The 23,408-nt window shown below is 44.3% G+C and overlaps 1 protein-coding gene across 1 annotated transcript in view; it reads right to left on the reverse strand.

The window, feature by feature from the left end:
- Positions 1–15,157: 15,157 nt before the first annotated feature.
- The window catches only part of Stil (STIL centriolar assembly protein), a 78,087-nt gene continuing 69,836 nt past the window's right edge, over positions 15,158–23,408 (reverse strand). The window contains exon 17 of the mRNA XM_045150105.1: positions 15,158–18,140. Within this exon, the coding sequence (XP_045006040.1) occupies positions 17,351–18,140 (790 nt within the window). The 3' untranslated portion in view covers positions 15,158–17,350. The remainder of the gene's footprint in view (positions 18,141–23,408) is intronic.

Genomic DNA, 23,408 nt, shown 5'->3' on the forward strand with positions numbered 1-23,408 from the left:
ACTTCAGGATAGAAATCCAAGTTCAGAACCACCCAGAGAGGCTACCTGAGTTTATTCTTTCTGAGGAAAAACCACAGGCTCAAATTTCAGTTGCCTTGCTTTCTGAGCCTCAGTTCTTCATCTGTAAAACAAGGAGATAATTTTTACCACACAAAGTTGTGAGGGGTAAATAAAATTACCTTTAAAGCCGGGTGTGGTGGCGGATACCTTTAATCCCAGCACTTGGGAGGAAAAGGTAAGCGGATCGCCATGAGTTTAAGGCCACCCTGAAACTACTAAGTGAATTCTAGGTCAGCGTGAGCTACAGCAAGACCCTACCATGAAAAACCAAAAAACAAAAACCCAACTTTAAAAGGTGGTGCTGCAGGGTGCTGTGGTTGCAGGACATCTGAATATGCTGCTGGTATGGAAAGGGAACCAGCCCTGTCCAGGCTAGCCTTCCTAGTGCTGGAGAGCCCTGTTGGAGCTGCCAGAGAACAACCGTCCCAACACGAGTAAACAGAGGACCCTACCGACTATGAATGAAATCGATCAGCAAGACAAGAAGTACTCTTGTGCCTCCACAGGTAGCCAACTCTCCTGTTCTCTGATTGGAAATGAGACCCACTCAGTGGGAGAGAACTCACATCTGGTACTGGAAAGCAAGTCAGAATCCCAGAATCAGGAAAGACTGGTCTGGCACACCAAAAATATCCTAAACAACTTTACATATCCCCCTCAAACTTGGTTGGAGAAGCTGTTTTATTTTACAGATGGCAGAGAAAATGGAAGAGAGCCTAGAGCCATCAATGAGACAAGAGGATAGTCAACTGTCCACCATGAGGCTTTCCACCTCTACCACTTCTACCAGGGGCCAGGAGAAACTGCAGAGGAAGTGACCTCATGAATGCTGCTCTTACTGCTAGGCTAACAGTCAGCCCCAGGGTGATGATGACAGACACTTAGAATAACCAAACCTTATGCAAGCAGAAATCCAGAGGCTACAAAGAACTCAACACTAAAACAGACTGACATCAGACCTGCCATGGCTCAAGGAGCTTTCTGGAAGAGGGGGCAGTAAGAAGCCATAGAGTGGGCGGGAATACCCTGAGGCATGGTTCCCACTACCCATAAGGACTTACTGAGGTCTTCATGACCCCCAGAGTGATTATCATAACCCCACTGAGGAGGACCCCCAGGATAATGAGAGTTGCGGTGAGGGGACAACAGTGTATAACTGTTATTATATATGTATGTATGTGTATATATATATATATAATAAAATTTTAAAATAAATACAGATGCACAGAAAATTTCAAAGCATAAATATATATATTTTTTAAAGGTGGTGGGGGCAAACTGAAAATTCTACAACACTAGCTTTCAGGAGGTGGAAACAGGAGGATCAACAGTTCAAGGTCATCCTCTGCTACATAGTGGTATATATACATGAGATCCTGCCTCAAAATTGTCCTAAAATAGGCGTGTGTTGGGGGAGGGGCTAATAACATAACATTATGTGTACCTGCATGGGTGGAGGTCTGGTTGTCGCTATAGTGAAGGCAATTAAGGAACATAGATGTGACTTAGCCAAACTTGTAGTGACCCAGGACAAAGCCAGTAGCCAAGGTCCATTGTTCAATTCCCATTTTATAATCCTATGCATCATAACTGGCTGCTTTGTCATTCCACTGGCTCTGGAAATTTAAAGGTAATTTTATTTAGCCCTCACAAGTTTATGAAGTAAAAATTATCTCCTTGTTTTACAGATGAAGAACTGAGGCTCAGAAAGCAAGGCAACTGAAATTTGAGCCTGTGGTTTTTCCTCCACCATGAAAGAATAAACTCAGATAGCTTCTCTGGGTGGTTCTGAACTTCTTGGCCTTATCATAAATTGAGCCGAGTTTTCTCATCCCAACCTAGATTCTTGGGCTGAGCCTGAGAGAAGATTCCTGCACCAAGTTTCCTTCAAACCAAAGTACTGACTAGAAATCTCCTTTTGCAGTCTGATAACTAGGGGAAAGCTCCTAGTCTGGTAACAGAGTAAAACCCAGTCAAGGCATAAAATGGCCTGGATATCCATGACCTCACAGTGCCTGACACTACCTACACAAGACCATCATAATAGGAAGAAAAGATGATGACATCAAAATAAAAGACTTATTGAGATGGGGAGGGGATATGATGGAGAATGGAATTTCAAAGGGGAAAAGGGGGTATTAACATGAGATATTTTTATAATCATGGAAAATGTTTTTTAAAAATTGAGAAAAAGGGCTGGAGAGATGGCTTAGCGGTTAAGCGCTTGCCTGTGAAGCCTAAGGACCCCGGTTCGAGGCTCGGTTCCCCAGGTCCCACGTTAGCCAGATGCACAAGGGGCGCACGCGTCTGGAGTTCGTTTGCAGAGGCTGGAAGCCCTGGTGCGCCCATTCTCTCTCCCTCCCTCTGTCTTTCTCTCTGTGTCTGTCGCTCTCAAATAAATAAATAAAACATAAAAAAATAATAATAAAAATAAAAATAAAAAAATTGAGAAAAAAATTAAGTTAAATTAAACTTTAAAAAAAAAAAAAACAGTGAAGGACTGATCCCAGAACTTGGCTCTGAGTTCTGGTACCTCCTAGGTTATCAGGGCCACTCCCTGAAACACACATAATTCAGAGCAGCCCATCTCTTATGTTCCTCAGAATTCTCTGGTGGAAGTTGGGATGCCGTGTGTATACAGGTAATTTTCGCAGAGTCCCTTGGTGGAAAGGCCACCTGTGTCCTGAGAAAAAAGAATGCAACTTCATTCCTTCCCACAAAACCCTTGCCTTTTCTGGGCCACTTCTCTTAGTAGCGGTAGGTGATAATGAGTTTGAGCCCCAGCTGTGACCCTGTTGGATCACGGACTGCTTAGTTAAATCATTTCATTTCTAGCTCCTGCCAGAGACAATCCATTCCCTTTTCGTATGGAAGAGTCCTGTTAGGGATGCTTCTCTGAGAACAAGATCTGAAGCTGAGGGGGTGTGAGGTCATGCAAGGAACAGAAAAGAATCTAGTCTGAATGGAGCAGTTGAAGGAGTTTTAGGAAACCATTTTCTTTGCTTACTTAACTGAAGAGCACAATGCCCTATAAAATCAGATTTGCTTTTCTGGAAACACTTTGGTTGCAAAGTGGAGACGGGGTGGGATGACGATGGGGGACACTAGGAGGCCAGCTCTGGGGTCAGTGCAGGTGTCCAAGGAAGGGACTAGGGCTTGCTCTACGGTGCCTGCAGGACAGAAGGTGAGGGGGTGCAGACAGCACAGACATAGGAAATAAAGTTGCCTGTAACCCAAACACTTGGGAGGGTCCACATAAGTTGGAGTCCATGAATTCCAAAAAGGACCATAACTAGGTTTGTAAGAATTTGGGTTTAGGGCTGGAGAGATGGCTTAGCGGTTAAGCGCTTGCCTGTGAAGCCTAAGGACCCCGGTTCGAGGCTCGGTTCCCCAGGTCCCACGTTAGCCAGATGCACAAGGGGCGCACGCGTCTGGAGTTCGTTTGCAGAGGCTGGAAGCCCTGGCGCGCCCATTCTCTCTCCCTCCCTCTGTCTTTCTCTCTGTGTCTGTCGCTCTCAAATAAATAAATAAAAACTTTAAAAAAAAAAAAGAATTTGGGTTTAGTGGGAGGAGTAAGAGAGAGGGAGGAATTTTGTGGGGCAGAATGTTTATCCCTGAAGAAGGGGTGGGAGGTGTGGGGGGAAGTGTGGGGGGGTATACATTCGGTCTTGAACTTCTTTCATATCGATGCCTTTTTCCAGGGCGTGAGATGGCCTTGCCCGGCGCCTCCACGGCCATGGAGTGGAGAAGGAATACCACGGGTGGGGGCCCTCTGTGGTTGGGAGGTGGCCTCACCATCACCCCTCCACACATGCGGAGCTCAGGCAGCCTAAGGCCAGGAGCTTATGACGTCTACAGTTTTCACGTCCCTGGTTTCCTACGGTGGAAAAAAAAAAAAAGCGGAAACTGAGCGCTAAGCGGGGCGCCGCCCGAAATAGCATCTGGTGCCTGTAGGTCAGCGCTTGTCCGAGCGCCCCTGAGCTGGCCAGGAAATGCCAGCCCTCCTCCACCCGTCCCAGGCCGGGCAGGAAACCCAGAGCGCCTGAGAGGGGGAGGGGAGGGGAGGGGAGGGGGAGGGGAGGGGAGGGGGAGGGGAGGGTGCGAGTGGGAACTCTGTGTAAGTCTGGAATCTGGGGCTGAGGCGACAAGAGAGAGGGAACAGGAGAAATGGCCTAGGTAGGCCCTAGTGCCTCCACCATCCTAGACGGAGTGTTCTCTTCCTTACAAAGCTCAGGCTTTGAAATGTTTTCAAGTGTTTCTGCTGCTGGAGCATCTCTGAGCCTCCAGCCCTGGATTTGCTGGGCCTGCCCTCTCATGGGAGGCTGCTTTTATACCTAACAGATTTAGACTGTAGATAGTATGTACTAGGCACTAAACACCTCACAATGTTGTGTTGATAGTGACAGCAACCCAAAGAGGTAGGGAGTCCTGAGACCTCATTTTGTAGGTAGCACAGAGAAGTGAAGCAACTTTCAGAGAATGTCCAGCTGGTGAATGATGAGGACAGAACTCTCACCCTGGACAGTGATTTCGGGCCATGGTGTTTCCAGACAGCAGAGCAGGTCTACTGGGCAACTGGCTTGTTGCGTAAGTCTACGCAAGATCTTTTCCTCCTCTGTAGAAGGGAGGTGATTGCCAGGGGTGGGGGCTTGTGCCTTTCATCTAGCACCCGGGAGGCTGATCCTGAGTTTAAGGCCAGCCTGCACTACAGAGCGGAGCGAGCTCCAAATCAGCCTGGGCTTGCGTGAGACCTTGCCTCAAGGGGAGATAGTAAAGGAGAGAGGGAGGGAGGGACCAAGAGAGAGGGAGGGAGAGAATAATTGTATACAGCACTGGTATAAATTTTAGTGGATATCATAATTCTCCCCTTTCACTTTCATGTGACTATTCTCTCCTTTTTTTTGTTTTTGTTTTTGGAGGTAGGGTTTTGCTCTAACCCAGGCTGACCTGGAATTCACTATGTAGTCTCAGGGTGGCTTCGAACTCATGGTGATCCTCCTACCCCTGCCTCCCAAGTTCTATTCTCTCCATTTTTATCTTAGTCCCTTACCCAGAGGAACCCTGGTCCCACCAGCTTGCAGAACTGAGCCCAGAAAGTTCCACACACCAGGCTGGCTGCCAGCATCTTGTAGGGATAGAAGAATTTTATTCTAGTTTCTGACTCATCTGCATCATCTGGGGACTTGTTAGACAGGTCAGTTCTCGGGCCCACACTGGGCCTGCTCTGAGAATGAGGCCAGCAGGATTTCATCAGTTTGCACATGATTTCTGCAGCGAGCGTGTATGTGGCATACACGCGGATATCAGAGGACAACCTCAGGATGTAGATCCTCGTCTTCCACCTTGTTTGAGACTTGTCACATGCCAAACAAGCAAGATGCTAGACTAGGAGACAAGGGTTATCCTGACTTGGCCTACCATTGCTTTAGGCACACTGGGATTAGACTGGGTGTTGCTTGAGTTGGAGTTTATGTGGGTTTCTGGGGATCCAAACTCTGGTTGTCAGGCTTGCAGAGCAAGTGCTCTTAGCCACTGAGCCTTTCCCCACCCCAAGAACCAGTACTATTGTCCACATCCATAGCAAAGCCAAGTAACTGAGTTCATTCAGAAGGTAGTGAACTTCCCAGAGCATCACAGCCTTCTCTTTCCCTCTCAACCCAGGCTTCTGCTAAAAGCATATGGAAAACCAGAGCTGTGTCCCCAACTTTACAGAAGGCGCAGTGACTAAGATTATCTGTCTTCTGGAGCTAAGAACCACAGAGTTGACAAGTAGCCACCAGCTTTCTGTAGCAAATAATTGTTGAAGGTCAACAAGACAGGGCCCTGGGCCATGTGTAGACATCCAGACAGAGGATGGGACCTAGGTCCTGAGGAATCTATGTTACTGAGTTGATCTCTTGTGTGTCTATTCTGCAACACGCCTCAACTTCTCTGTGTCATCTGACCCTACACAGTGACTCTGTCAGGCTGCTGGGGTAATCACACCTCTTTGGAAGTGAGATAAGTCACAGTTCACCCAGAGTCACTTAGCTGGTATACAATCAAATTAGCATGGCCCCCTGTTTCCTCTATTCCTTCTGGCCTTAAGGAAACATTTCTCCCTTCCAAGTACTATTCAGGCCTGACCCTGCTTAGCTTCAGAGATCAGACACATTCAGGGTGGTGTGATTATAGACAAAGGGAACATTTTTTACTATATGGGATTCAAAATCTTCAGCTGGGGCTAGAGAGATGGCTTGGTGGCTAAGGCACTTGTCTGCAAAGCCAAAGGACCTGGATTCAATTCCCCATATAAGCCAGATACATAAGGTGGCACATGTGTCTGGAAGTCGTTTGCAGTGGCTAGAGGCCCTGGTGTGCCCATTTTCTCTCTCCTCCTATCTGCCCCCCCCAATAAATAAGTATTTTTTTAAACTTCAAAAAATCTTCAATTGAACATTATATAGTATTGTGATGTGTCCTGTTTAAATCCTTGTGACCTCAAGAAGACAAAACAGTGAAAAATCTCATGAAAAGATGCACCAAATTCTATCAGGGAGCTGAAAATTAAGACCACAACAAGCTACCATGATACACCTATTAACATGGTTACCATGGAAAGACTGGCAATGCCAACATGGTGAGCATGTGCAACAACAGGAATTTGCATACATTGTTGAAGAAAATGCAAAACTTCTTCAAACACCTTGGAGGTTACTTTGGTGGTCCATCATAAAGACTGAAAGAAGTGAAAGTATGTATCTGGAGGAACATGTACACATAAAAAATTCACGGCAACCTTACAAATGGGACAGGAGAGATGACTCAGCAGTTAGAGGCACTTGCTTGAAGTATTCCAGCTCTGGTTTGATTCCCCAGTACCCATGTAAAGCCAGGTGCACACAAAGGCACAGGTGTCTGGAGTTCATTTGCAGTGGCAGGAGGCCCTGGACACCTGTACTCACTCTCTTTCTTTCCTTACAAATAAATAAAAAATATTTTTACAAAGTAGAAATAACTCAAAAGTCTATCACATAGATGAATGGATAAATGAATTTTGGCATGCAATGGAATATTGCTTAGAGATGAAAGGAATAAACTGCTGTTACATGCAAGAACAGGGAATAATCCCAAAACCATGCTCAATGAGCGAGGTCCAGACACAAGAGTCTACAATGTCTGACTCCATTAACCCAACACTCTATAAAAAGAAAAGTAAATCTATAAGGGCAGAGTTCAGGTTGAGGGGGCAATAGTGTAGAAGGGACATAATTGTAAAGAGACATAAAGGGACTTTTTTTTGGTCTTTCAAGGTAGGGTCTCACTCTAACCAAGGCTGACCTGGAATTTACTATGGAGTCTCAGGGTGGCCTCAAAGTCACAGTGCTCCTCCTCCCGAGTGCTGGGATTAAAAGCGTGTGCCACCACACCTAGCTTGGTAAAGGAACTATTTTTGTCTTCTTTGTGGTGATAGTTATATACCAGCATATGGATTTGTTAAGCCTAACTGGACACTAAAGTGGGTATATTTTGCTACACGTAAATCATGCCTTGGTATGGCCACCTACAACGTACCCTGTGCCCTGCTTCAGTCTTACCTGGTTGGGGAGACCACCCCTGATTAACCTCAGAGCCCTCCACTGTGTTGTTCAGGCTAAGGCACATGGGCACATGGAAAGATGAGGGGATAAGAGGGGACCCTAACTGATGGAGTTTGGAACAATGACAGGAATGTCACTAGGAAGTCGAGTCACTTTTTCCCCTGAACTTTGGTCTCCCTATCTGTAACCAAGACGCAGTGAGGGAACCCCAGGGTCTCTCCCTTTTATCTCTTATCATCTCTCTCAGTCTGCCTTCATTTCTGCCGTCTCTATCTTAGGCACATGCGCTCAGAATCGGCTCCCTTTCCTGCCTGTGGCCCTGTCTGTCATTTCTGCTTCCTTCCTCTGTCTTAGCCTGGGCTCAGGCACCCAGTAAGAGCTCTAGTCCCTCACAGGCACCTGTGGAAGTAAGCATTCCTTCGGGAGCCCTGCCTCACATTCCCCACTGGTCTGTCGGTTGGGGGCTGAGGCAAGAGGAAATGAAGGGAGTGTAAAAAGAAGGAAGGAGTTTTTTTGTTTTTTTTAAAGCACCATTAATGAAACCCATACCTATTCTGCAGACAAATGGGACTCTGACAGACAGCTATGGGTCACAAAGAGAAACTATGGCCCAAGACATCTCCTCTGTGTGGTCTGGGGTCTGCGTACCCTGCCCCGAAGTCTTTCCTCGGGACACAGCCTCATAGCATCGGTAGGGACGAATAACTGATTGTTAGGCACCCTGGACTCAAGCCACTCCTCATGCTTCAGTTTCCTCAACTCTAAAATGGGGCTAAAAAACAACACATGACTCATTGAGTTGCTGCAAAGAGTATGAAATTTATACAACAAGCTATAGCAACAGTGTCTTGCAAGATTTAAGAATAGAGCAACTAGGTTTTTATTATGAACCACAACTCCCCCCTCCCCCCACAGACCCTGGATTTAGGTGTAGGGACGCTAAGATGAAGGAGACAATGTTAGAAACAGAAATTGCCATGGAGTTTAACATGCTGTCTGCTGGACAGGGGTATGCAAAGCACTTTGGGAGTCCATGAGTGGCTGTGTGTGCATGTACACCCTTGTGTGTCTTTATTCTGGCCAGAAAGAATCAGAGCTTTGCACAGTGGTATCTCCTGCTTTGAGCTGTGCATAATGGGACCAGAGAGTAGGAAAGATCGGTGATGAAAAGTGGAGGGCACAGTTGGGGGCTGAACTGCTCAGTAAGATTGTGGCTCAAGTTTGCAAGGGCTTCGTAGGAATGCGGGCCTGGGGGATCAGATACATACTCACTATCACTCTCTCACTTGATTCCACTTACTAAGGACCTAGTTTCTTTCAAAATCGTAGGATCTTGGGTATCAGTAATGCAAGCTCTCCTTTCTTTCTCAATCTTGACATTACAAGTGATAGGGGAGGGCAATTTCTGATTCTCTGTGATGCTGTTCTCATCTGCACAATGGACCCAGCCACCTACCCTTTGGTTCACTTTAAGCAAACGCATTTTGAGCAGGGGTGTGAGCTGTGTGCTGACATATGGGTGAGTGTGAGAGAACTGGGCTCACTTGAGCTGTCCTTGAGGAACTGAAGCTCTCGCCTACCACAGGTCTAGGAGGACTGAAAGAAATGGGGTGAAATCACATACAAGTGCTCAGGCCAGGTGCCACAAGAGTGGGCACTTTGTTTCTCGTAGGTAGTTTCCCCAGGCCTTTAGAGGAATTGGCTCCACTTAACTGAGGGCAGGAAGTGGGTGAAAGCCCTGTGCGCAGACTGGGACAGAGAGCCAGAGAGTGGGTTGCCCTGTGACTCCCAGTAGAGCAGGAACTCCTGTGTCCTTGAAACGTCCCCAACCTGGTGCTGAATACATCAGGCTGTGTGCACAGAAAGACCTCATAAGATGGGGAGGGACGTGCCCATGGTTTGTCCTGACCCCAGCACATCGCAGGGAAGTCAGAGGCAGACCGATGGAACTGCGGAGAGAAATGACGGGACCTAGGCTCTCAACTGAGGAAGTGGAACTGGCCAGCCGCCCAGGCTCTATAAACAAGCCAGAGAAGGGTGAAAAGGTGTCCTGTCGCCCTCCCACCACGACAGAAAAGTGGCTCCACGGTCAATGTGCTGTGAGTGGCGCCCCTCTGTGGGGTACTTGGGAAATGCAGGCATGCGTGTGCTGGGGCAAGCAGAGGGCTGCGGTCTGGGGTGAATCACTCCTTAGGAACTGATTCAGCTGCTGCACATTCCCTTCCAAGCACAGCGAACACTTGATTCTGAACATAAGCCTGAGTTCAAATCTTGACTTTATTTATTTCACCCATGTAACCTTGGGTTCATAACTTTACCTAACTATCCCTATACAGGTAATCCCAACCTGATGCTCAAATTATAAACTTGGGCTGTGGAGCCAGATGATAAGGGCTTGAATCCTCATCTTGACTGTGTGACATTAGAGCAAATTACTCCAAGATCTCATTTCTATTTTCTACTTAAAAAAAAAAAGTAGGGAGCTGGCATGGTGGCACACACCTTTAATCCCAGCACTCAAGAGGCAGAGGTAGGAGGATCACCTTGAGTTCGAGGCCACTCTGAAACTACCTAGTGAAGTCCAGATCAGCCTGGGCAAGACCCTACCTCTAAAAACCACACAAAAAATACGGGATAATAATATTTGCCTCAGGCTGCAGAGATGGCTCAGTGGCAAAAGGCACTTGCATGCAAAGCCTGAAGGCCCTTATTCATTTCCCTAGTACCCACATAAAGCCAGATGCACAAGTGGTGCATTCATCTGGAGTTCATTTGCAGTGGCAGGAGGTCCTGGCACACCTATACTCACTCTTTCTGTCTGCCTCTTTCTATCTAGCAAATAAATAAATAAATAAAATAATTTTTTTCAAAAAAGACACTTGCTTATCCCGGTGTAGTGCAATTGAAAGGCAGAGGAAAGAGGATTGCTGAGAGTTTGAGGCCAGCCTGGGACTACAGAGTGTGCTCCAGGTCAGCCTGGGCTAGAGTGAGACCCTAGCTGCGGGGGGAGGGGGGAGGCACTTGCTTGCAAATCCTGATCACCTGGGGTTTGGTTCCCTCGTACCCAATGTCAGATACACAAAGTGGCATATTCATCTGGAGTTTGTTTGTAGTGGCAAGAGGCCCTGGCACACCCAGTCCCTCTCGTTCTCTTGCTTGCAAAAAACAAATAATTTTAAAAACGTCTACCTCGCTGGGCGTGGTGGTGCACGCCTTTAATCCCAGCACTCGGGAGGCAGAGGTAGGAGGATCTCTGAGAGTTCGAGGCCACCCTGAGACTATATAGTGAATTCCAGGTCAGCCTGAGCCAGAGTGAGACCCTACCTCGAAAAACCAAAAAAAAAAAAAAAAAAAAAAATGTCTACCTCTTACTGCTGTTATGAGGAATGTGAGAGTTAATATATCAGACTAGACCATAGCATGGGTGTTTGCTCAGGGATTACGTCGAAGTATGATCCTAATGGTCCATTCTACAAGCAAACTGTGTGAGCCCCTAGCAGGCAGTTCTGGTCTGTACAAACGCCTCTCTGAGAATAATCTCATCTCTTTCTCAGTCTTGTCCTCATTCTTTCCACTGTTCTGAGCCCAGGTCTTTGGTCCCAGTTCTTTTTTTTTTTAAATTTTTTTAATTTATTTATTTGAGAGCGACAGACACAGAGAGAAAGACAGATAGAGGGAGAGAGAGAGAATGGGCGCGCCAGGGCTTCCAGCCTCTGCAAATGAACTCCAGACGCGTGCGCCCCCTTGTGCATCTGGCTAACGTGGGACCTGGGGAACTGAGCCTCGAACCAGGGTCCTTAGGCTTCACAGGCAAGCGCTTAACCGCTAAGCCATCTCTCCAGCCCGTGGTCCCAGTTCTTATACAGTGAGTACTTCTGTGAGCGCCCAGGGGTGAAGCTGCAGGTTTGCTCCTTTGCCTGAAAGGGCTGCTGTGAGGCCTAAGTGAGATACAGTGGTAGTAGGGATCAAAACGAACAAACAAACCCAGTCATGGTGGCACATACCTTTAATCCCAGCACTCGGGAGGCAGAGGTAGGATTGCTGTGAGTTCAAGGCCAGCCTGAGACTCCTTAGTGAATTCCAGGTCAGCTAGAGTGAGACTCTACCTCAGGAAAAAACAAGACAAACAAAACAAGAAAACCTAAGTAACTGGGATACCAGATAGGACTCTGATCAGTGCTGAATGAAGACAGTTCTCTCTTGGTGTCTGCACAGAACGCATGCACACCCACAATGCAGGGAAGCACAGTGTCTGCTTGTGCTTCCTTGTGCGATGTTCTGGCAGGAGGCCTCCGGCTGGCAGAAGCATGCAGCAGGTCTTTTCCTCGTGCTCTTGTCTTACACCAAGGGCAGTGCTCTTAGCCACAGGCAACCATAGGCAGTTTGCAAGCTGGTTATCAGATTTATTTTTTATTTTTAGTTTTTGGTTTTTCAAGGTAGGATATCGCCTACCTCTGCCTCCTGAATGCTGGGATTAAAGACGTGTGCCACCATGCCCAGCATCAGAAATTTTTTTTTAAGAGGACAAGAAAAGGATCCGTGAAAGGGCTATGGAATTTCAGAGAAGGAAATATCACTTCCACGTGGAGATTCCAGGTTCCTGCAGGATGGGGAGAAGATATGCGGGCTGAGGGAAGTCTTTAAAGTGGGTTTGGAAGGGATCTCTTGAACCTGTGGAGAGCTTGGAGGCAAGGGGTTCAATATGCACAAGCACTGAAAACTCCATCTCTAGCTGTTTCTGTCTGTCTGTCCTGCCTTTATTTCTCTGTGGCATGTCTGAGAAATCAGAAAGGGCCTGTGTTTGGCTGTTCCATTGCGGACTCACCCTACAACAGATATCTCTGGGAGACTGGAGCCCTGATTCAGTGCCCACTGTACCATGTGAACTAGAGCGAGTCCCTTCTCTCCTTTGCTGAGCCCTGCAAATCTGATTCTCTTGGACACCTGATAGCACCCGTCTTGCTGTTTTTAATGAGTAACTCCTGTTCTCTTGGCCCCAGACCTCCCATGAAGAGGCAGGACACAGAGCTTTCCCCCATTCCACCCTTTTCCTGGTGTTCAGCACCAGGCCAGGAAATGGGAAAGCAGGATTTCCTCTGAGGATGTTCCCTATGACCTTGATGGTAGAGGGGGAGGGGAAGAAAGGAGGGGTGGGAGACAGGGAGCATCACCCAGGACTCTGTACACGGAAGAAACTTTTATGGGTTTTGTTTTTCTTCCACTGATTTGAGCTCCTTAAAAAGAGGAAATAAATGTGTAATTCAGAGAACCCTGCTGGTATCTTTTCAAACAAGATAGGATTCCTTTACATAGTGGCAGGGAATCAGAATTCCCTTTTAACATTTATCAAAAGCAGGGAAATCTTTTATCTTTTCCTGGTAAAATCTTTCAGGACCTTTTTTTGTTTTTGTTTTCGTTTTTTGTTTTGTTTTGTTTTTCGAGGTAGTGTCTTGGCTCTAGCTCAGGCTGACCTGGAATACACTATGTAGTCTCAGGATGGTCTCAAACTCTCGGCGATCCTACCTCTGCCTCCTCCTGACTGCTGGGATTAAAGGCATGCACCACCACACCTGGCAGGATCTTTGGCTTTTTTTAAAAAAGGGTTTTATTGGTGTATATTAATTATACATGATAATGGGTTTCATTATATTTTCATACATGTGAGTCCTGGAGAATCAAACCTGAGTCCTTTGCCTTTGCAGGCAAGTGCCTTAGCTGCTAAGCCATCTCTCCAGCCCATCTCTATGATTTTCTTAAAAAAATCAAAAATTTTTTAAAAAAATAAAGAGAAGGAACAGAGAAAACGCGCACGTCAGGGCCTATTGCTGTTGCAAACACCAGACACATATGCCTCTTTGTGCATCTGACTTTACATTGGGTATTGGGAAATTGAACCCGGGTTGTCAGGTTTTCCAAGCAAGCATCTTAGCTATTGAACCATCTCTCCAGCTCAAAATATTTTTATTCATTTGCAAGCAGACAGAAAGTATGGATGTGCTAGGGTCTTTTGCCATTGCAAATGAACTCCAGGTGGCTGTACCACTTTTTGCATCTGGCTTTATGTGGGTACTGAGGAATTGAACCCAGGCTGGCAGGCACTGCAAGCAAGCACTGTTAACTGCTGAGGCAGCCTTCTGCCCAGCCTCCTCTGTGGTTTTATTCTAAGCACTTGCCTGGCTGTCTTGCTAATGTTTATGCATCTCTTGCTCATTAGACTGACCTTCCTTTCTTTTGCTTTTGAGGTAGAGTATTGGCTCTAGCCCAGGCTGACCTGGAATTCATTATATAGTCTCCGGATGGCCTCAAAATCACGGTGTTCCTCCTACCTCTGCCTCCCGAGTGCTGGAATTACCTGTATGTGCCACCATTGAACTCCTTCCTTTAAGGTATGGCTGTCTTGTTCACCATCTTATACACAACATGTATCTCAGTAGCTAGGCAGGGTAGACTGCTGAATAATGAAGGGTAAGAAGGGAGCTGGTGGACAGAGAGTGGCTTCTACGGGACTAGCAGCTGTGCAGGAACATGAGGCTGGTGTCTTGGCTGTTAACTGACTTTGGCCCAGTTACTTGTTTCATCATCTGTAAAGAGGAGTTAATTATGCCTGCCATATTGCAGGGCTTTTGTCTTGAGAATCATATGGAAAAAAAAATAGGTAGGAAAATCCTTTGCAAAAGGAAATAGTCTGTAAATCAAGACATAATAAATTTACTCTGCAAGCATAAAAGCCTTTCAATCTGGAGGCCATGAAGGTTTTGCCTTCATGAACAACAAGGGCACAGCAGCCACTTTGTCTTAAACTTCCTGAAGCCCTAACAGCAGACTTGGTTGTAGCTTGTCACTGTATAGATACTGGAGTGAACACTTTCTCACAGAAATGGGAGTTCCCTCCTCAGGACACACAAGTAAGTAATGGGTTTAGCTCTCGGCTAAAAGGTAAGGAACTCCTTCCAGAAGAAGAGTGGGTGGGTAGCTTGGGGCAGTTCAATATTTAAAGACAGCACTGGCCGTACTATCAGAAGTCAACTCCAGACCCATGGCTTTCAGGAAGCTCTTCTTGATGTCCTCTGGCCTTAAAGGGGCTTTTTCTCAGTGGTTCCAAAAAACCTTGAGCTCTGGTAGCAACCTACATGGGTATGACTCTAGACTGCTCGGTGTGGCTTTCATCATGTCCTCTTGGAACTAGTTCACCTGCTTTCTCTAGAATCCTTATAAGGCTGGCATAACATCCACTTGTGTGGGGCTGAATACAGGGTGGGGGAAGGAAGAGTGCAAGGGTACACGGACTGATTGTTGAGGTCACTTGACCAGCAGGGGGTTTGGAGATTGAGTGAGGGACACTTGAAAAGGAGGGGCAAGATGCCAAATGGCAAGAACCCAGATTAATGGGTAACTTCCCAGAAGCTAGAAAGAAACGCCATCATTGCCCTATTCCACTTGAAGTCATTCATGGTCATAAACAGTATTCTGTGGGATTGGATGACAGAAATTCAAAGAAAGGCCACTTCAGAGGCAAACATCTCTAAAATCTTTTAATCCAATTTCCTCAATACTAATGCTTTTCTAAAGATATCTAAAGGCTATGACAACAACTAACATTTATAGTAAAACACTAAAGAACTTTCTAGAGTAGGCGTTATTGATAGTCCCTCTTGGCACATACTTAATAGAAACAGGTATTTTTGTTAAATTAATCTGCAGTCTAAATTCAGTCTCCAAAACTGCTTAAACATGTTATCAGAGGCCTTGAATTAGATGTGGTAACAAGTGATCAAATTAAATTTTGCCTAAAAAGCCTCAGGTTCAGTTTTTATTGTTCAGATAAAGAGCTACTTGTTTGGCATAAAAATTACAAGGTTCACAGCAAAAAGGGAAAACAATTGCTGAGGCTGTCAGTTAATCCACTAACATTCCGTTTTCAATAGGGCAACATAAATGGTACCCACGTTCACTTGGGTGAACTAGAGGGTGAAAGCTAAACAGCATACTAGAAAGTGGCACCAACAATAATTGCCTTTACTTAGACTATGTCCCAATGAGATGTGAAGGGAATTTTAGGCTAGTGTCAAAATAACTAACACTCCAAACAACACATGTGGAAACAGGGAAAAACATCACCAGTGCTATTTATATATTAACTTTAACTTGAAAGTGCAGCAATGTAGGGACAGTCTCTGGCTTCATGGAGGAAGCTCCATGTTAGCATGAGTGACCTTGCTGACTATACATTTCTATCAGGTTACTGACTCAGAAAGCCACAGTTCAATTAGAAAGCATTCAGAGATCGAAATTCTATTTCTTTCAGTTTACATATCAAACTTTAATACACGGCAATCACATCTAAACTTCAGCAGAAAATCTTTCTGTTTCAAGTGCATAAGAATGTTTTACATTATATTTAGAAATAATAATTTGGGGAGGGAGGGTAGAAGAATATTTACTGACAGATCTCAGGACATACCGAGTGAAAACAGCAAATTTCAAAAGGTGCAATTCTAAATAAAACCACAAAAAATTTAAAAGTCTAACTATTTCATGTTATATTCTTAGAGTGACAAAAAATTCTGGTGATAGAAAACAGATAATTGGTTATCAGACATAAGGATGGGAGGGACTGTTTGCTTTGAAAGGATAGTGGAAGCTATGTTAATGTAGAAGTTATATAATTTTATACAGTGACCCACAAGTAAGTAAATATATGCATGTAAGAAATTGTGGGGGCCGGAGAGACGGCTCAGTGATTTCTTGCAAAGCCTAATGGTCTGAGTTTGATTCCCCAGTACCTACATAAAGCCAGATGTGAAAAGTGGCACAATAATCTGGGATTTGGAAGTATACAGCTCCATGGTAAGTTTAAAAGGCCTTTGGGTGAGGCCTGGGTTCAATCTCTAGCAATGTCAATTCTAACCCTAAACAAACAAGCGCAACTTAAAAGTTTTGTGGTTTAGTTTTTAGTACTGTGCCTAATGTTCATTTAGTAAGTTTTAATATTTACTATGATTATGATTATGTAAGGTATGTCATGCAAGGGGGAGTGACACTAGGTAAAGTGTGTACCTGAGCCAGATGAGGGGCACTTGGCAGTGAAGGAAGAGGATCTCAAGTATGAAGTCAGACTGGGCTAAACATGGAGACTTGTGTCTTCAAAACAAAAACCAAGCAAAACAACACAGACTGGGGATGTATACCTCAGCAGAGCTCCTTAGCATGTGAAAGAACCTGGGTTCAATTCCCAGAACTTGGGGATACAGGCAATATTTTTGAATGTTCCTTGCTAAAAAAATTAATTCTAGATATGTGTACACGTGCACAATTTTTTTATGGGGGGGGCTGTGGGTGCAACAGGGCCTCTTCTGCTGCAAATGAATGAACTCCAGACACACGCACCACTTTGTGCATCTGGCTTTATGTGGGTACTGGGGAAGCAAACCTGAGTTCGCAGGCTTTAACTGCTGAGACATCTCCCCTGCTACAACTTTAAGATTTTTGTTTTATTATGTGTTCAGTGACAATGACAGCCCTAGTTGAAAAATCACACAGCCTTTCCCACTAACCAGCCATCTCATAACTGAGTCACTTGTTGTTAATAACTTGTTATCAGCTACTACTGAGACACAGACAGACTCCTACACTGATTAGAAATCCCAGAGGTACTGGCTTCTAAAGTACCTTCAGGAAACAGAACAGTCAGAAAGGAGAGGACTAATGATCTAAAATAACTTTGGCAACTGCCTGAGACGCTTTACATCTAGAAAGGTGCCTACAGAATCCATGCTAGCCATCTGCTTTATTGTTTCAGAAGTCTGCAGACTTTGAGGAAAAATGGGGATGTCCCTTTCATTTTCTTTCTCAGGATGCCGAGTAAACTCTGCTTTTCCAGTTCGAAGGCTCATGGCAGGACCTGGTTTAAGGTTCCTTAATAAGAAAGCTGGATCTTCCCTCAACTGCTGTGTTACCTTTGGCCGTGCAACTTCGTTTGTAATAGTTCTCAATACCGACATTTCTGTGAGCATGTCCTCAGATCCACAATTAGAAGGATGAACTATTTCACAGGCATTTCTGGGAAGCTCCTTCTGTGCAGCCAGCTGTGCAGGTACGGAGGCAGGGTTCTGACTCAACAAACAGGCACCCTCACTGCCCGCACCACTGGGAGGCTCCTCTTCATCTTCACTGTTGTCGCTGCCTTGTATGAGTCCATATCTCTTCATGTATTTTTTCGTTGCAAATGACATGTTGTTTGGTGAGATTAAGCTAAGCCCTACTGTGCTTCTGTCTGTATTAATATGTAGAAGGCTAAAAGACGAATCACAGTTATTTTGGTTTGATCGACTGAGAGACAGTTGTGACAGCTGATTTTCACTTAAGTATTTCAGAGCTATAGCATTTGCCTCCATGCTCAAATCCACACCAGTGGGACTTAAGCCACTCACACCAACATTAGCAAATGACATGTAGTTTAATCCAGAGATCACCGCTTCTGGGCTGATGCACGCCAAAACACTGAAAGACACAAAGCAGTAAGACATCTTTTCCTATATTCAAATAAAATTTTTCATTCTAAATGCATTTTACTACTAAAGTAACAAAAGTTTCAGCTTTAAACTCACTGGTACTTTTTACCTGAGTCCTCAGACATTTATGTCTTCATGATCCAGATATACATTCAGGGATAAATACGATAACCCAGAAGTATTCCACATTTCACAGACTAAAGGCAATGATTTCCCTAAATCTGTATATCAGTCTGATTTTAAGAATAAAAACAAGGGCTGGAGAGATGACTTAGTGGTTAAGCACTTGCCTGTGAAGCCTAAGAACCCCAGTTCGAGGATCAATTCCCCAGGACCCACATAAGCCAGATGCACAAGGTGGCGCATGCATCTGGAGTTTGTTTGCAGTGGCTGGAAGCCCAAGTGCGCCTATTCTTTATCTGCTTCTTCTCTCTCTCTCTGTCACTCTCAAATAAATAAACAAAAAAATTAAAACAAAAAAGGGCTGAAGAGATGGCTTAGCGGTTAAGCACTTGCCTGTAAAGCCTAAGGACCTGAGTTCAACGCTCGATTCCCTGGGACCACATTAGCCAGATGCACAAGGGGGCGCATACATCTGGAATCTGTTTGCAGTGGCTGGAGGCCCTGGTGCATCCATTCTCTCTCTTTCTCTCTACCTGCCTCTTTCTCTCTCTGTCTGTCACTTTCAAATAAATAAATAAAAATAAATTTAAGAATTTTTTTAAAAGCTGGGGATGGTGGTGCATGCCTTTAATCCAGCACTCAGGAGGCAGAGGTAGGAGGATTGCTGTGAGTTCAAGGCCGCCCTGAAACTACATAGTGAATTCCAGGAGGTCAGCCTGCACCAGAGTGAAACCCTGCCTCGAAAAAACAAAAAACAGGACTCTACATGTAAGTGTCATATGCCCTGTTGCTTGATTTTTCAACTATTCACCACAAAAATCATGAGAAATTTGGTAATGCAGTATAAAAAATGTATATCAATATATATTAAAAATATATAAATAAAAATTTATATAACAAAAAAGTAAAATTACACACAAAACACATCCAATGATAGCTTTGTAAGCACATCAGAAGAATGCTCGTAGTTGAAGAGATTCCATTAGTAGTAGCGAGTGACAAGCATTGTGCAGATTGGGCATAGGCTTACGCAAATACACATACTGACGTTTTCATTAACTATAATGAAACTCACTTTTATTAGCATTAACTAGCCTTTTTCTCTGTGTCACATATGCAATTGATATAGAAGAACTCATAGTAACTGTAATTCTCATGGAGGTCTTAAATGTCAATTCACCCTCCTAAAAGTTTTCCATATTATCTCAGTTCTTCCTCAGAGTGACCCTTCCCATGGAGGTACGCCCCATCTATTTCGACCACATTCTCCACATCAACACTTTATATTCCCTTTTCCTACTTTCTGTCTATCCCATCCCTATTTATTGCTACCTATATATCGGAAGTACATATCTTATTCATCATCTAGTTCCCTCATGAGAGACAAGATAACAACTGGTCTGTTTGTTTCTCATTGCTGGACCCTCAGGGATTGGAACAGTGCCTGTCAGGTATATAAAATGTTCTAGTCTGGGTGATACAGCTCAGTGAATAGAGTACATGAGCCCCTAGGTTCAATCCCCACTAACACATAAAAACTGAGTGTGGCTGGGTGTGATGGTGGACACCTTTACTCAGCATTCAGTAGGCAGAGGCAGGAGGATCACTGTGAGTTCGAGGCCAGTCTGAAGCAACAAAATGAAGTCCAGGTCAGCCTAGGCTAGAACGAAACCCTACTTGGGGTACAAAAAAAAAAAGCCATACAAACAAGGCTCAACAGTTAAGGCACTTGTTTGCAAACCCTAACAACATGGGTTCAGTTCCCAAGGACCCACGTAAAACCTGATGTACAAAGTGGCACATGCATCTGGAATTTGTTTGCAGTGGCTGGGAAGTGCTAGCATGCCCATCCTTTTTATCTGTCTCTTTTCTCTCTCTCTCTCTTTGCTTGCAAACAAATAATAACAAAAATAGCTATTTAAAAAAAATGAGCCATAAAAAAAATGAGCCATGCATGGTGGTGCACAGCTTTAATCTCAGCTCTTGGGAGGCAGAGGTAGGAGGATCACCATGAGTTCAAGGCCACCCTGGGATTACATACTGAATTCCAGGTCGACCTGGGCTAGAGCAAGACACAACTTCAAAGAAACAAAAAAGAAAAGAAAAGAAAAGAAAGAAAGAAAAAAAGCGGCGGGGGAGGGGGAAGGGGCTGGAGAGATGGTTTAGCAGTTAAGGCACTTGCTCGCAATACCAAAGGACCCAGGTCTGATTCCTCAGAACCCATGTAAGCCAGATGCATAACATGGCACATGCATCTGGAGTTCATTTGTAGCTGCTGAAGGCCCTGGCATGCCCATTCTGCCTACCTCTTTCTCTCTCAAATAAATAAATCAAATAAAAAAAATACAAGTGTGGGGGTACACAACTATAATCTCTGTGCTCAGGAGGTGGGGGCAGGTGGATAGTTCAAGGTAATCCTCAGGAACACAAATTTGAGATCACCCTAGGATACCTGAGACCCTATCTCAAGAAATAAACACAAAAACTCAGCTGGGTGTGGTGATACATGCCCTTAATCCAAGGAGGCAGACGTAGGAAGATGGCCATGAGTTCGAGTCCAGCCTGAGACTACATAGTGAATTCTAGGTCAGCCTGGACTAGAGTGAGACCCTACCTCGAAAAAACAAAAAACAAGCAACAACAAAAAAACCAAAAACTCTATTCTTGGGCTGGAGAGATTGCTTAGTGGTTAAGGCACTTACCTACGAAACCTAAGGACCTAGGTGTGATTCCCCAGTACCCACATAAGCCAGATGCACAAGGTGGTGCATGTGTGTGGAGTTGTTTGCAGTGGCTAGACACCCTGGCATGCCCATTCTCTATCTGCCTCTTTCTCTCTCAAATAAATAAAATAAAATATTTAAAAAAAAACTTCTATTTGGGCTAGGGAAATGGCTTAGCAGTTAAGGTGTTTGCCTGTGAAGCCTAAGGACCACAGTTCAATTCCCTAAGTCCCAAATAACCCAAATACACAAGGGGGCGCATGCATCTGGAGTTAGTTCATTTGTAGTGGCTAGAGGTCCTTGCATGCCCATTCTTTCTCTCTATCTGCCTCTTTCTCTCTCAAATAAATAAAAATACAAAAACAAACAACAAAAAGACCCTTCTATTCATGGGCTGGAGGGATGGCTCAGCAGTTAAGATGCCTGCTGGCTAAGCTAAAGGACTTAGGTTCAATTCCCCAGAACCCATGTACAGCCAGATGCACAAAGTGGCACATGCATCTGGAGTTTATTTGCAGTGGCTGGAGGCCCTGGCATGCCTATCCTGTCTATCTCTCTCTGCTTGCAAATAAATAAAAACATTTGAAGAACTGTGAAAAAAAACCCTTCTATTCATAAGCTCTACAATATTTTATGCAATAACAGATAATACTATAAAACATTTAAAATGTTTTAAAAACACTTCATAAGGATATAAAGCTATGTTATTGTAAAATGTTTGCCAATTAATTCCTTGACATATTGTTTTGAACTGAAGATTTCATATTTTAGTTCCTTGAGAAATTATATTATATAGAACCTAAAATCCTGCCTATGTATATGAAAACTTCAACTCATACATAGATAAATGAATTTAAAAATGGAAATCACCTATAATACAAAGTTAAAATGCCTCTTTAGTGCTACGGAAAATAAGATTGCATATATTAAAATGCCAGTTATTTCATAAAAAGCTGATTTGTCTTGGGCTGGAGAGATGGCTTAGCAGTTAAGGCGCTTGCCTATGAAGCCTAAGGATTCAAGTTTGATTCTCCAGGTCCCACGTAAACCAGATGCACAAGGTAGTGCATGTGTCTGGAGTTCATTTGCAGTGGCTAACAGCCCTGGCATGCCCATTCTTTCCTTCTCTCTCCTCTCCCTCTCTCTGTCTCTAATAAATAAATAAAAAGAAATTTTTTTTAAGCTGATTTTCTTTATGTTCCTACTTTATATGACATTTTAAATTTTTCCCAAGTTTAACCATGAGTATGAATTATTTTTTAAAATATTTATTTATTTATGAGAAAAATAGGCAGAGAAGGAGTATGGCATACCAGGGCTTCTAGCCAATGCAAACAAACTCCATATGCATGCACTACATTGTACATCTGGCTTATGTGGGTACTGGGGACTGGAAAATCTAACCTGGTCCTTAGGCTTCACTGGCAAGTGCCTCAACTGCTAAGTCATCCCTCCAGCCCTACGCATGAAATTATTTTATAGTACAAACTTATAACTTATTTATTTATTTTATATTTTAATTTATTTATTAAGGAGAGAGAAATAATGGGCACATAAAGACTTCTAACCACTGTAAATGAACTCCAGATGCATGTGTCACCATGTGTATCTGGCTTGCATGGGTACTAGAGAACAGAACCTGGGTCCTTAGGCTTCCCAGGCAAGCACCTTAACAGCTACACCATCTTTCTAGCTCATAACTTACTGAAACCAGGAACTTGTGCATACTGTGCAGGAGTTCTACCAATGAGCCACACCCCAAGCCAAAAATCAAAATAATTTTGATAAAAACAAACTGACTGCCTTATCAGTATACCTTAAAAAATACTTGGGCTGGAGAGATGGCTTAGCGGTTAAACACTTGCCTGTGAAGCCTGAGGACCCTAGTTAGAGGCTCAATTCTCCAGGACCCACGTTAGCCAGATGCACAAGGGGGCACACGCATCTGGAGTTCGGTTTGCAGTGGCTGGAGGCCCTGGCACGCCCATTCTCTTTCTCTATCTGCCTCTTTCTCTCTCTCTCTGTAGCTCTCAAATAAGTAAAAATAAACATAAAAAAATAAAAAAAAAAAACTTTACTTGGGCTGGAGAGATGGCTTAGTGGGTAAGGCATTTGCCTGCAAAGCCAAAGGATCCTGGTTCCATTCTCCAGGACCCACATAAGCAAGATGCACAAAGGGGCACATGCATCTGGAGTTTGTCTGCAGTGGCTGGAGGCCCTGGCACACCCATATTCTCTCTCTCTTTCTCTCTCTCTGCTTCTTTCTCTCTCTCAAATAAATAAAATTTAAAACAAACATAAAACATACTTTACTTGCCATTTCATTTTAGGTATTTAAAAATCAAATCAAGGATCTGGGGATATATATATAGCTCAGTATGAGACTGCCTTCTTAGCATACATGAGGCTCT

Source organism: Jaculus jaculus, chromosome 5 (assembly GCF_020740685.1).
Source record: "Jaculus jaculus isolate mJacJac1 chromosome 5, mJacJac1.mat.Y.cur, whole genome shotgun sequence".
In the NCBI taxonomy this organism is placed as follows: Eukaryota; Metazoa; Chordata; class Mammalia; order Rodentia; family Dipodidae; genus Jaculus; species Jaculus jaculus.